The following is a 15,236-nucleotide window of genomic DNA, read 5'->3' on the forward strand; positions in this document are numbered from 1 at the left end:
AACAAGTCAGTTTTAAACCCTGAAATAAAGAAAAGATACAAATTATGAGCCATGGGAATCCTATATATTTTTGCTTTGAGAAATTATAAACAAAGAGAAATCTATATATGGAATTCGAGAAAGCTTAGTCAGCTCAAGGTTTTCTTGAGAAATTGGGATAACAAACTGGATCATTCAAAATAGAAGATGGCTGCCATTTGTTCAAAGTTGCAAATGTGACGGCCTATAATATTAACGTACATGTACAGCACATACCCAGGACTTTTTTTCTTCTGATTATGGACATTAGGGTATACTAGATCTAAGATAGTTATCTAAATGTGCCGAAATAGTCTGGATTTATTGAACGTAACACTACTGATTCAAAACGCTATTTACATATTGCAGGTGTATATGTAGGAATACATTCATAAAACACCGCATATAGTTTATCTCAATGCACCCAAAAAATGTAATTCGATTGATGCTCCCGACAGGAATGCTCTACAATTTTGATGGGAAATAGTCCATATCAGGTTTTTTTAAACAAAGGATGAAGCTTTTAATAATGCAATAAAAGTGCATGGATTTTTATCGGGAGCATCAATCAAATTACGTGCTCGGGAATTCATAAGATGTGTGAAAAATGTTTGTTGGTTGTTCGGGTTAGAAAACCAAAAAATTCACCCCTCGGGTAGGAAATTTTTCTGTCACACACTCAAGGAAGGGGAAGATTCTATTAGTCACCCCCTAGGGGGAGATAGCCTCGTGGATAATGGCGCGATCTTAGTCATAACAATAGTTCAAATAAAATAAAATGTTTACAAAGCACAAAAGAACGCACAGTTAATAAAACAAATAACTCGTTATTAAAATGTTTACAAAGCACCAAAGAAAACACACGTAATAAAAATGACAGTGTGAGTTTATTTTAAAATATGACACACACCTTAAAAAATAACAGCATGTTTATATCGTTACAAATAACGCACACATGCAAAAATGATAACGTATTTAGCGTGTTAAGATTGTTACAAATAATGAATGCAGGTTAAAAACTGACAGTATGGCACCATTGTCACAAATAACTCAAATGTAATAAAAATCACAGCGTGTTTTAATTTTAAGAAATGACGCAAACTTATTCAAAATGAAAGCGTTTCTATGTGTAACAAATAACATTGCGACGCACAAGTACATGTAATCAAAATGTCAGTATTTGTTTTAAACAACGACAGCGTTTTAAAATTGCATCAAACGACACATAAGTAATAAAATTGAAAGAAAATCAAGGATAGCATATTTATTTTGTAAGAAATGACGACCATGTATTAAAAATGACAGCGTGTTTATTTTGAAACAAATGATGCCCAAGTAATAAAAGCGACAGCATGATTATATTGTAACAAATGACGCACAAGTGGTCAAAATGACAGTGTGTTTATTCTATAACAAATATAGCACTATCAATAAAAATGACAACTTTGTAAAATATGCATTGGACTCGACAATTGTCCGAATGTCTGCGCGTGTTGAGGCATTGGACTCGACAGTTGTCCGAATGTCTGCGCGTGTTGAGGCATTGGACTCGACAATTGTCCGAATGTCTTCGCGTGTTGAGGCATTGGACTCGACAGTTGTCCGAATGTCTGCGCGTGTTGAGGCATTGGACTCGACAGTTGTCCGAATGTCTGCGCGTGTTGAGTTAGCAATATCCTATATCATTAGGTCTAAAATATACTTTCTCTAATAGGGAAACTGAAATTACAAGGTATGTGTTGCGCAGTTACTAAAACCAAATATTCCGGGTGTGTTACGTTGGAATTATCGCTATATCAAAGCATCTACGTCATTTTGGCTTAATTCAGTACGTCTTAAACGAGGCAACTTGTCCCTTTCGCTAACATCAGAGCGCCTAGAGGTGGAAGAGCGGGTTCCTTTCTGACGTCTGATTGTCTTTGGGTACCTAAGTTGTCCCTTCTCAGATGTCAGAACGCATAGGTGGTTGTTAGTTGTCCTTATTCTTAACGTCAAAACGCGTAAGGCGGGGTTAATTGGCCGTTTCTCAAACGTCACTGTGTCAAAGGGTTGGTTAAATAAAATGTCTAAAAGTCTGAACGTTTAGGGCCTGGCAAGTTTCCCTTATGTTGTCCCTTTTCAGATATCAGAACGCCAACGGTGAGTTGTTACTTCCCTAAACCCTAGAGCGCCTACAGCGTGGTTCGGTGACTCTAACGACAGAACGCCTGGGGTGTGGTGAGGTTTCTCCTTCACTTATCATCTGAACCTGTACGCCCTGGCGAAGATATCCTCTCTCATTTGTCAGAACTCTTTGGAGTGTAGTGTCTAGGACGTTGTGTGCTGGCCCCTTTTACCAACTAAACAACCTCTAGGACATGGTATGTTGGCCCCTTTTACCAACTAAACAACCTCTAGGACATGGTATGTTGGCCCCTTTTACCAACTAAACAACCTCTAGGACGTGCTCAACTGTCACTGTTTAATCCTCAGTCTATGTAGTTTGAAATAGAAAATGGCCATTTTTTGAGGCCGAAATGTAGTCAGCTATGGCTGTCGCCACTTACGTCATCATTTCTAGGTTTTTGAGTTTTCATTGATCCTAATCCTGGTTATGTTTAGATAGTGTCTAGTGAGCGATATCTCGAACGCTTGTCCGCAGCAACAGTCTAAACGTTATTGATTTCTACCCTTGAAGTATTGGTAGACGTTCATCAAGTCGATACCGATAAGGAAGGCGACTGGAACGGCGAACATAATGATACCAAGTATTCCCATAGCAAACGAGGACTTCCGAGAATCTGGGGCGGATATTTTCTTACTGATAGCCACTGAAATGTACAAAAATAATAGAAATAACACCAATAGGATTCTGTTTTTATGGGATTGAAAGCAATAGAACACAATATAACATTCATGGGAAATAACACCATCGCTCGGATTTAGAAAATTCATTTTTAAAGCAAATGAACTTGTTTTCAAAAGGAACCATTTTTTTTTATTTTCAAAAAATAAACATAAACAACAGATTTAGGGAACTAGAGCAGCACCTACTTATGTCACAATTACTCTTGGGAAATAGAAGATTTGTTTTATTGTCAGATCGAAGAAAAAATGAGAAATATAATTCAAACTATATATCATCGAAAAGTGAAACCATTTTTAGACGATTGATATATTACTAGACGAAGGTTATTTATCGGATTTTAAAGACTTCACAGATTCACATCAACATCGACAGTTTGGTTATTGTCTTCCATGTCATACTAAACACAGTATACCGTACAAAATAGCAAGCAAGATGGGTACCATTGTCAGCGAGAAACAGGTACGAAACCCCCGGCTACAGCAGCTGTACAAGCATTTGAAACAACATAGCTACTCATAATCAAAGGAATGTTAACAATGGTAAAAATTCTTAACAAAATCCTGATCAACGACCAATTGCTGAAAAGGACATTAGAGAAGTTAAGAGTGAACAAATTACTGTTTATTGTGATGACATGTAACTGTGACGTCATGAGATTGACCTTTTAAAACATACGTGTATATATATATATACATATCTGCTGTAGGGACATGTTGGATCACTAACTTAAGGGACACGTTGGATCACTAACTTAAGCGACACGTTGGATCACTAACTTTAGGGACACGTTGGATCACTAACTTTAGGGACACGTCGGATCAATTACTTTAGGGACACGTTGGATCACTAATTTTAGCGACACGTTGGATCACAAACTTTAGCGACACGTTGGATCACTAACTTTAGGGACACGTTGGATCACTAACTTTAGGTACACGTTGGATCACTAACTTTAGTGACACGTTGGATCACTAACTTTAGGGACACGTTGGATCACTAACTTTAGGGACACGTTGGATCACTAACTTTAGGGACACGTTGGATCACTAACTTTAGGGACACGTTGGATCACTAACTTTAGGGACACGTTGGATCACTAACTTTAGGGACACGTTGGATCACTAACTTTAGGGACACGTTGGATCACTAACTTTAGGGACACGTTGGATCACAAACTTTAGGGACACGTTGGATCACTAACTTTAGGGACACGTTGGATCACTAACTTTAGGGACACGTTGGATCACTAACTTTAGGGACACGTTGGATCACTAACTTTAGGGACACGTTGGATCACTAACTTTAGGGACACGTTGGATCACTAACTTTAGGGACACGTTGGATCACTAACTTTAGGGACACGTTGGATCACTAACTTTAGGGACACGTTGGATCACTAACTTTAGGGACACGTTGGATCACTAACTTTAGGGACACGTTGGATCACTAACTTTAGGGACACGTTGGATCACTAACTTTAGGGACACGTTGGATCACTAACTTTAGGGACACGTTGGATCACTAACTTTAGGGACACGTTGGATCACTAACTTTAGGGACACGTTGGATCACTAACTTTAGGGACACGTTGGATCACTAACTTTAGGGACACGTTGGATCACTAACTTTAGGGACACGTTGGATCACTAACTTTAGGGACACGTTGGATCACTAACTTTAGGGACACGTTGGATCACTAACTTTAGGGACACGTTGGATCACTAACTTTAGGGACACGTTGGATCACTAACTTTAGGGACACGTTGGATCACTAACTTTAGGGACACGTTGGATCACTAACTTTAGGGACACGTTGGATCACTAACTTTAGGGACACGTTGGATCACTAACTTTAGGGACACGTTGGATCACTAACTTTAGTGACACGTTGGATCACTAACTTTAGGGACACGTTGGATCACTAACTTTAGGGACACGTTGGATCACTAACTTTAGGGACACGTTGGATCACTAACTTTAGGGACACGTTGGATCACTAACTTTAGGGACACGTTGGATCACTAACTTTAGGGACACGTTGGATCACTAACTTTAGGGACACGTTGGATCACTAACTTTAGGGACACGTTGGATCACTAACTTTAGGGACACGTTGGATCACTAACTTTAGGGACACGTTGGATCACTAACTTTAGGGACACGTTGGATCACTAACTTTAGGGACACGTTGGATCACTAACTTTAGGGACACGTTGGATCACTAACTTTAGGGACACGTTGGATCACTAACTTTAGGGACACGTTGGATCACTAACTTTAGGGACACGTTGGATCACTAACTTTAGGGACACGTTGGATCACTAACTTTAGGGACACGTTGGATCACTAACTTTAGGGACACGTTGGATCACTAACTTTAGGGACACGTTGGATCACTAACTTTAGGGACACGTTGGATCACTAACTTTAGGGACACGTTGGATCACTAACTTTAGGGACACGTTGGATCACTAACTTTAGGGACACGTTGGATCACTAACTTTAGGGACACGTTGGATCACTAACTTTAGGGACACGTTGGATCACTAACTTTAGGGACACGTTGGATCACTAACTTTAGGGACACGTTGGATCACTAACTTTAGGGACACGTTGGATCACTAACTTTAGGGACACGTTGGATCACTAACTTTAGGGACACGTTGGATCACTAACTTTAGGGACACGTTGGATCACTAACTTTAGGGACACGTTGGATCACTAACTTTAGGGACACGTTGGATCACTAACTTTAGGGACACGTTGGATCACTAACTTTAGGGACACGTTGGATCACTAACTTTAGGGACACGTTGGATCACTAACTTTAGGGACACGTTGGATCACTAACTTTAGCGACACGTTGGATCACAAACTTTAGGGACACGTTGGATCACTAATTTTAGGGACACGTTGGATCACTAACTTGAGGGACACGTTGGATCACTAACTTTAGTGACACGTTGGATCACTAATTTTAGGGACAGGTTGGATCACAAACTTTAGTGACACGTTGGATCACTAACTTTAGGGACAGGTTGGATCACTAACTTTAGGGACACGTTGGATCACTAACTTTAGGGACACGTTGGATCACTAACTTTAGGGACACGTTGGATCACTAACTTTAGGGACACGTTGGATCACTAACTTTAGGGACACGTTGGATCACTAACTTTAGGGACACGTTGGATCACTAACTTTAGGGACACGTTGGATCACTAACTTTAGGGACACGTTGGATCACTAACTTTAGGGACACGTTGGATCACTAACTTTAGGGACACGTTGGATCACTAACTTTAGGGACACGTTGGATCACTTATTTTATGGACACGTTGGATCACTAACTTAAGGGACACGTTGGATCACTAACTTTAGGGACAAGTTGGATCACTAACTTTAGGTACACGTTGGATCACTTACTTAAGGGACACGCTGACTCACTAACTTTAGGGACACGTTGGATCACTAACTTTAGCGACACGTTGGATCACTAACTTTAGGGACACGTTGGATCCCTTACTCTCGTTTTCTTTCTTGCCTATATTTTTCTCACTACTTACTTATCTACGTTTGGCCTTGGCTGTTATTGGGATGTTAAATCGCAAAAAAAAATAAAAAAAAAATAAAAAAAAATAAAAAAAAATAATGCCTAAGCAACTGCAAATATTTTGAGAAATAGACATCTGCATAGGTAAAAAAATGTGTTTATGTATCGTGTATTCGTTATCAGGTCATTATAGACAAGTTAAATGATAATATGCTGTAAGATAGCAAAGGAAGGGCAGTAACTCGAATTTTTCATCCTTTTGAGCAGTACTTGCCTGCAGTTTGCGTTTTGTCCACTGTAAGTTCCTCCTTCGTTTTATCCATGATATCGGCTAGCTCCCCCACACTGATGTTTTTTATCACAGGCATCCGAGATCGTCGACATCTACACTTCCGCTTGAGATATCCTAGGCAACATAAGACAAAACAAACATTATATTTTACAGAGAATTACGTGTGTATATTCAACACACGACAAAGGATGACACTAGCAAGTGTGTATATTCAACACACAACAAAGTATGACACTAGCAAGTGTGTATATTCAACACACAACAAAGTATGACACTAGCAAGTGTTATATTCAACACACAACAAAGGATGACACTAGCAAGTGTGTATTTGTTTATACAAAGCAGGAATTGACATAAGCAAGTGCATAAATTTACCACAAAACAATGGTTGGGATTAGCAAGTTTGTATCATCATACATAAAACAATGGTTGGGATTAGCAAGTATGCACCATCATACATAAAACAATGGCTGGGATTAGCAAGTATGCATCATCATACATAAAACAATGGTTGGGATTAACACGTATATGTGTCATCATATATAAATCAATGGTTGGGATTAGCAAGTATATGTATCATCATACATAAAACAATGGTTGGGATTAGCAAGTATATGCATCAACACATAACACAATGGTTGGGATTAGCAAGTATGTATCAACACATAACACAATGGTTGGGATTAGCAAGTATGCATCATCATACATAAAACAATGGTTGGGATTAACAAGTATATGTGTCATCATATATAAAACAATGGTTGGGATTAGCAAGTATATGTATCATCATACATAAAACATTGGTTGGGATTAGCAAAAATATATCAACGCATAACACAATGGTTGGGAATAGCAAGAATGCATCATCATACATAAACAATGGTTGGGATTAGCAACTAAATGCATCATCATACATAAAACAACGGTTGGGATTAGCAAGTATGCATCATCATCCATAAACAATGGTTGGGATTAGCAGGTATGTATCAACAATAAAACAATGGTTGGGAATAGCAAGAATGCATCATCATACATAAAACATTGGTTGGGATTAGCAAAAATATATCTACACATAACACAATGGTTGTGATTAGCAAGTATGCATCATCATACATAAAACAATGGTTTGGATTAGCAAGTATATGCATCAACACATAACACAATGGTTGGGATTAGCAAGTATGCATCATCATACATAAACAATGGTTGGGATTAGCAAGTATGTATCAACAATAAAACAATGGTTGGGATTAGCAATTATGTATTTTGAATATAAAACAAGGATTGAGATTAGCAGCTGTGTAATTTTAACTCCAAACAATGGTATAGACTAACAAGCGAGTGTCTTTTATTTTTACACAAAACAAGGGTTGATATTAGAAAGGATTAAGAATCACATTTAGTTTGTATCTTTATACACCAAACGATAGTTAATATTTACAAATATGTATCTTTATACATGACACAAGTGTTTGGAATCGTTTACCCAAATCAAAGGTTAAGATATACAGTATAATAATAACTTTTGTATCAGTTTTGAAACCTGTTATGTGGCTGCCGCCACTAATGGTCATTGTTTGGGTCTTTGAAATGTTACTTATGTGTTATATTGTCCTCTACTGTACCTGTATTGTGGTGACGTCATGAACTATGTGCTTTCTAATGCACCTGAACGTGTTCGTAATATATGTTTTATATCAGTGGAATGACATTTGATATTAGCGACCAATCTACTGATCACTGTCCTTAACATGGACCTTTATTCTCGCCACTTTCCATCCTCAATAGTGCCATCGTCCGTTTCTAAGATGGTCATTCCAGCTTTCACCGTGCTGGCAAGACCACGCAAAGCATGTATCTGTACATATTCATTGTTATAGCTGAGATCGTTTACATATTATATTTGCATCGCCGGCAGGCATCCTGGTTCATTTAAATGACATGAATGTTCACAGCGGAACAATATCGATGCAACGATGAGACAGGATAACGCATTCTCCAGGAGTATGGAAACAGGAGAAACATACTTTACCGGTGTTATGAGACATACTAACCCGGTATAATGAGACATACTAACCTGGTGTAATGAGACATACTAACCCGGTGTAATGATACATACTTACCCGGTGTAATGAGACATACTAACCCGGTGTTATGAAATAATACTTACCCAGCGTTATGAGACATACTTACCCGGTGTTATGAGACATACTTACCCGGTGTAATGATACATACTTACCCGGTGTAATGAGACATACTAACCCGGTGTTATGAGACATACTAACCCGGTGTAATGAGACATACTAACCCGGTGTTATGAGACACACTAACCCGGTGTTATGAGACATACTAACCCGGTGTAATGAGACATACTAACCCGGTGTAATGAGACATACTTGCCCGGTGTTATGAGACATACTAACCGGGTGTAATGAGACATACTAACCCGGTGTTATGAGACATACTTACCCAGTGTTATGAGACATAATTACCCGGTGAAATAAGACATACTTACCCGGTGAAATGAGACATACTTACCTGGTGTTATGAACAAATACTTACCGGGTGTTATAAGACATACTTATTCGGTGTTATGAGACATACTTACCCAGTGTTATGAGACATACTTAACCGGTGTTATGAGACATACTTACCCGGTGTAATGATACATACTTACCCGGTGTAATGAGACATACTAACCCGGTGTAATGATACATACTAACCCTATGTTATGAGACCTACTAACCAAATGTAATGATACATACTAACCATGTGTTATGAGACATCCTTAACCGGTGTTATGAGACATACTTACCCGGTGTAATGAGACATACTTAATCGGTGTAATGAGACATACTAACCCGGTGTAATGATACATACTTACCCGGTGTAATGAGACATACTAACCCTGTGTTTTGAGACATACTTACCCGGTGTAATGAGACATAATTACCCGGTGAAATGAGACATACTTACCCGGTGTTATGAAAAAATACTAAACAGGTGTTATGAGACATACTTATTCGGTGATATGAGACATACTAACCCGGTGTAATGAGACATACTTACCCGGTGTAATGAGACATACTAACCCTGTGTTTTGAGACATACTTACCCGGTGTAATGAGACATAATTACCCGGTGAAATGAGACATCCTTACCCGGTGTTATGAAAAAATACTAAACAGGGGTTATGAGACATACTTATTATGGGATATGAGACATACTAACCCGGTGTAATGATTCATACTTACCCGGTGTAATGAAAAAATACTAAACAGGTGTTATGAGACATACTTATTCGGTGATATGAGACATACTAACCCGGTGTAATGATACATACTTACCCGGTGTAATGAGACATACTAAACCGGTGTTTTGAGACATACTTACCCGGTGTAATGAGACATAATTACCCGGTGAAATGAGACATACTTACCCGGTGTTATGAAAAAATACTAAACAGGTGTTATGAGACATACTTATTATGTGATATGAGACATACTAACCCGGTGTAATGATTCATACTTACCCGGTGTAATGAAAAAATACTAAACAGGTGTTATGAGACATACTTACCCGGTGTAATGAGACATACTTACCCGGTGTTATGAAATAATACTTACCCAGTGTTATGAGACATGCTAACCGGTGTTATGTGACATACGTACCCTGTGTAATGATACATACTAACCCTGTGTTATGAGACCTACTAACCCAATGTAATGAGACATACTAACCATGTGTTATGAGACATCCTTAACCGTTGTAATGAGACATACTTACCCGGTGTTATGAGACATACTAACCCGGTGTAATGATACATACTAATCCGGTGTTATGAGACATACTAACCCGGTGTTATGAGACATACTTACCCGGTGTAATGATACATACTAACCCGGTGTTTTGAGACATACTAATCCGGTGTTATGAGACATACTAACCCGGTGTAATGAGACATAATTACCCGGTGAAATAAGACATACTTATCCGGTGAAATGAGACATACTGACCCGGTGTTATGAAAAAATACTTACTGGGTGTTATGAGACATACTTATTCGGTGTTATGAGACATACTTACCCAGTGTTATGAGACATACTTAACCGGTGTTATGAGACATACTTACCCGGTGTAATGATACATACCTACCCGGTGTAATGAGACATACTAACCCGGTGTAATGATACATACTAACCCTGTGTTATGAGACCTACTAACCAAATGTAATGATACATACTAACCATGTGTTATGAGACATCCTTAACCGGTGTTATGAGACATACTTACCCGGTGTTATGAGACATACTTAATCGGTGTAATGAGACATACTAACCCGGTGTAATGATACATACTTACCCGGTGTAATGAGACATACTAACCCTGTGTTTTGAGACATACTTACCCGGTGTAATGAGACATAATTACCCGGTGAAATGAGACATACCTACCCGGTGTTATGAAAAAATACTAAACAGGTGTTATGAGACATACCTATTCGGTGATATGAGACACACTATCCAGTGTAATGAGACATACTTACCCAGTGTTATGAGACATACTTAACCGGTGTTATGAGACATACTCACCCGGTGTAATGAGACATACTAACCTGGTGTTATAAGACCTACTAACCCAGTGTTATGAGACATACTTACAAAGGGTTATGATACTTACCCGGTGTAATGAGACATACTTACCCGGTGTAATGAGACATACTTACCCGGTGTTATGAAACATACTAACCCGGTGTAATGAGACATACTAACCCGGTGTAATGAGGCATACTTATCCGGTGTAATGATACATACTAACCCAGTGTTATGAGACATACTTACCCGTTGTAATGAGACATACTTACCCGGTGTTATGAGACATACTAAACCGGTGTTATGAGTCATACTAACCCGTTGTAATAAGAAATACTAACCCGGTGTTATGAGACATACTTACCCGGTGTTATGAGACATACTAACCCGTTGTAATGAGACATACTAACCCGGTGTAATGAGACATACTTATCCGGTGTAATGATACATACTAACCCGGTGTTATTAGACATACTAACCCGGTGTAATGATACATACTTACCCGGTGTTATGAGACATACTTACCCGGTGTAATGATACATACTTACCCGGTGTTATGAGACATACTAACCCGGTGTAATGAGACATACTAACCCGGTGTTATGAGACATACTTATCCGGTGTTATGAGACATACTAACCCGGTGTAATGAGACATACTAACCAGGTGTAATGAGACATACTAACCCGGTGTAATGAGACATACTTACCCGGTGTTATGAGACATACTAACCGGGTGTAATGAGACATACTAACCCGGTGTTATGAGACATACTAATCCGGTGTAATGAGACATACTTACCCGGTGTAATGATACATACTTACCCGGTGTAATGATACATACTTACCCGGTGTAACGATACATACTTACCCGGTGTAATGAGACATACTTACCCAGTATAATGAGACATACTAACCCGGTGTTGTGGGGCATTGCTCCACCAGCAGTTGATTTCCGGAACAAAAATCACCGCCATATTGTGGGGATGGATTTATGCACTTTCTGCACTTTGCTCTGACAACTTCATTGTTCACATCGGAACACGCGCTCCAGGTTCGCCACGATGCCCATCCTCCATCCACTTAAATTCAAATGTAATAGTGAAAATATTTGAATATATGAATTAAAGAAGCAAGTGGTATTGAAGTTTTATTGAATCATCGTTCCAATTTTTTATTGTTTGATTAAAACCTTTTTTTATCCATCTGGTGTGACCTTTGTTCTGCTGAATTTAAGGACATTAAACAATGCGTTGTGACTGATATTAAATAAATAGAGTATAAGCGTATTTCTTAATCAGGTGTGTTTTTGTGATATGTAATGGTGACCTCAAGGTGCTAGACGACATTCTTTAATCTCGAAACAAAATCTAGATAATGATTCAATCTCAAAAAATGAAATTTCTTCTATCAGGAATATCTGCTACATCAGAAATGTGAAAACAACATTAAGGCAACATAATCAGAAATAATAATCTATGTCAGAGGTGTAACCATGGTATGTTCATACCTGGGCATGGAGACAAAGTACACGCGTCCTTGTCGACAGGTTCTCCTGTACACTGGAGACCATTTAATGCTGGGGCCGGATCATTACACTGACGGGTTCTGGACTTGGAACCAACCGCACAGGTAACCGAACAGGTATTCCATGCGCTCCACGACCCCCACATTCCGTTTACTGTAAGAACATTGCCAATTTATGTACCCCATACTCCCCAGATACCGTTAATATAATGTAAACATGTAAAACCTTTTAGCAGCTGAAACTATTTCTGAGCACCAGTCAGGCTTCCTGCCTGGTGACTCAACTGTGAATCAGTTATTATCTATATATCACACTATTATAAATAATTTAGATAAAGGTAAAGAGGTTAGATTTTTCTTCTGTGATGTAAGTAAAGCCTTTGATAGGGTTTGGCATGACGGTTTAATATATAAATTAGAAACTTGTGGAAATAAAGGAAAATTGCTGGCATGGTTTAAGAACTACTTGTCCGAGAGAAAACAAAGGGTTATTACAGAAGGACATCAGTCAACTTTTAAATGTATTAGTGCAGGCGTGCCTCAGGGATCTGTCCTTGGTCCATTTCTCTTCCTTCTCTATATAAATGACACCACTAATATAGTTACTAGTAACATTAAACGTTTTGCATATGATACCTCCCTCTATATTATTGTTGATGATAATCCCATTCAAGCAGCACAAAATCTCACTAATGACTTGCAGAATATATGATCTTGGGCTAAATCTTGGGATATAAAATGTAATGCATCTAAAACTAAAACTATGATCTTCACATGGAAAAAAGAAACTAATCACCCTCCAATCTTCTTCTCTAATCAACCACTAACCGACAGTACTAGCCATAAACATTTAGGTCTTACTTTTAATGAAGATGGTAAATGGGGTCAACATATCCAAAATATTTATGATACAGCATATAAAAGAATTAATATATTAAGAAGTCTTAAAACCTCACATGATAGAAGTACACTTAACACTATGTATATATCTTATATTAGACCAATTTTAGAATATGCTAATGTAGTTTGGGATAATTGCACTGAACAATCAAAATTGTTATTAGAATCAGTCCAACTAGATGCTATTAGAGTAGTGACAGGGCTTCGTAGAGGTACATCACACCAAAAATTGTACAAAAAATTGGGATTGGAAACCTTAGCTGATAGGAGGGAAAAAAATAAATTAATTGTATTGTATAAAATATTGCATAATATATCACCAAAGTACCTTAATGATATAGTTGATCCTTTTTTAAATGATTTAACAAATGTGAGGTATCAGCTTAGACAAAATAGAGTTTTTACCCCACCCCCCCACCCCCCCACCCCGGTATGTAGAACTGAGAGCTACTTTAATAGTTTCTTTCCCTCAACCTTTCGACTTTACAATCAGCTAGACCCAGATATTTTAAATGCTCAATCTCTTCCCCACTTTAAGAAACTAATTAACATAACTAATAGTATACCTAATAATGATACTCAGACAGTGGTAAAAAAACTCTGGTGATAGAAAAATCAATATTATACTATGTCAAGTTAGAAATAATGCTAGCAACTTAACTTGTGCGTGTGGTTATATACAGGAAACAAGTTATCATTACTTCTTTGACTGTGCCAGATACAACAATCACAGTTTGTTTGTTTGTTTGTTTATGTTTAACGGCCCATCGGAACATTCTATTAAAAAATGTTCCACTGTAAATGGAGTGTCACATGCGTGGCATGAAGGTAGATCTTCTCGTTTTAAAAGGTACGAATGAGTAGGATATGTGTGCCCAGCACGGAGCCGAGCGAGGACAACTTCCTCTCTACGATCTTTCCGACTGGAATAGATGTTTTAAGTTTCGGTTGTATCTTAAAAAGTTTGTTGGTGGTCTCGAGAGACCAGCGTTGCTGCCATTCAGTTTGAATGGCTGTACGAATAGTAGGGTTTAAAATCTGTGTATGGTAGTTTGATATTTGTTTGTTCGAGATTCAATGCATTTTTTGCTTCCCTGTCGGAATCCATAGTATTTTTTTTTTTAGACTTTTTTAAGATACGAGATATTCGAAGAGCAAGGTTTTGTACGAGTGTGTTTTTAGGATCTCGTAACTGTAAACTCTGTAGGACAGATAGAGAGTCTGAACAAATAATTGCCTTTTTAATTCGGTGTTCATCGATATGGTCGAGGGCCAAACCAATGGCGCATGCTTCAGCAGAAAAGATGGAGGCGCCGTCTGGTAGTCGGACTGAAGTGCAAGTATTGGCAGTACAGCAGGCTGCTGCCACTTTCTCACCTTCTTTGGAGCCATCGGTGTAAAGTTGTGTATGAGAAGGGTAATTCGAAATGCATTCCCGAAAGGAGGATTTGTGTTCTTCGGGCATAACACTTGATTTCCCTCGCTCATGTAATGTAAAGTTAAAATC

The 15,236-nt window shown here is 38.4% G+C and overlaps 1 protein-coding gene across 1 annotated transcript in view; it reads right to left on the bottom strand.

Annotated features, from left to right (window-relative positions):
• Positions 1-2,673: 2,673 nt before the first annotated feature.
• The window catches only part of LOC110442743 (coadhesin-like), a 29,576-nt gene continuing 17,013 nt past the window's right edge, over positions 2,674-15,236 (bottom strand). The window contains exons 6-9 of the mRNA XM_021486492.1: positions 12,813-12,983; positions 12,220-12,384; positions 6,694-6,825; positions 2,674-2,828 (exon numbers count right to left, since the gene is read on the bottom strand). Of these exons, the coding sequence (XP_021342167.1) occupies positions 2,674-2,828; positions 6,694-6,825; positions 12,220-12,384; positions 12,813-12,983 (623 nt within the window). The remainder of the gene's footprint in view (positions 2,829-6,693; positions 6,826-12,219; positions 12,385-12,812; positions 12,984-15,236) is intronic.

Source organism: Mizuhopecten yessoensis, unplaced genomic scaffold (genome assembly GCF_002113885.1).
Source record: "Mizuhopecten yessoensis strain PY_sf001 unplaced genomic scaffold, ASM211388v2 scaffold716295, whole genome shotgun sequence".
Lineage (NCBI taxonomy): Eukaryota > Metazoa > Mollusca > Bivalvia > Pectinida > Pectinidae > Mizuhopecten > Mizuhopecten yessoensis.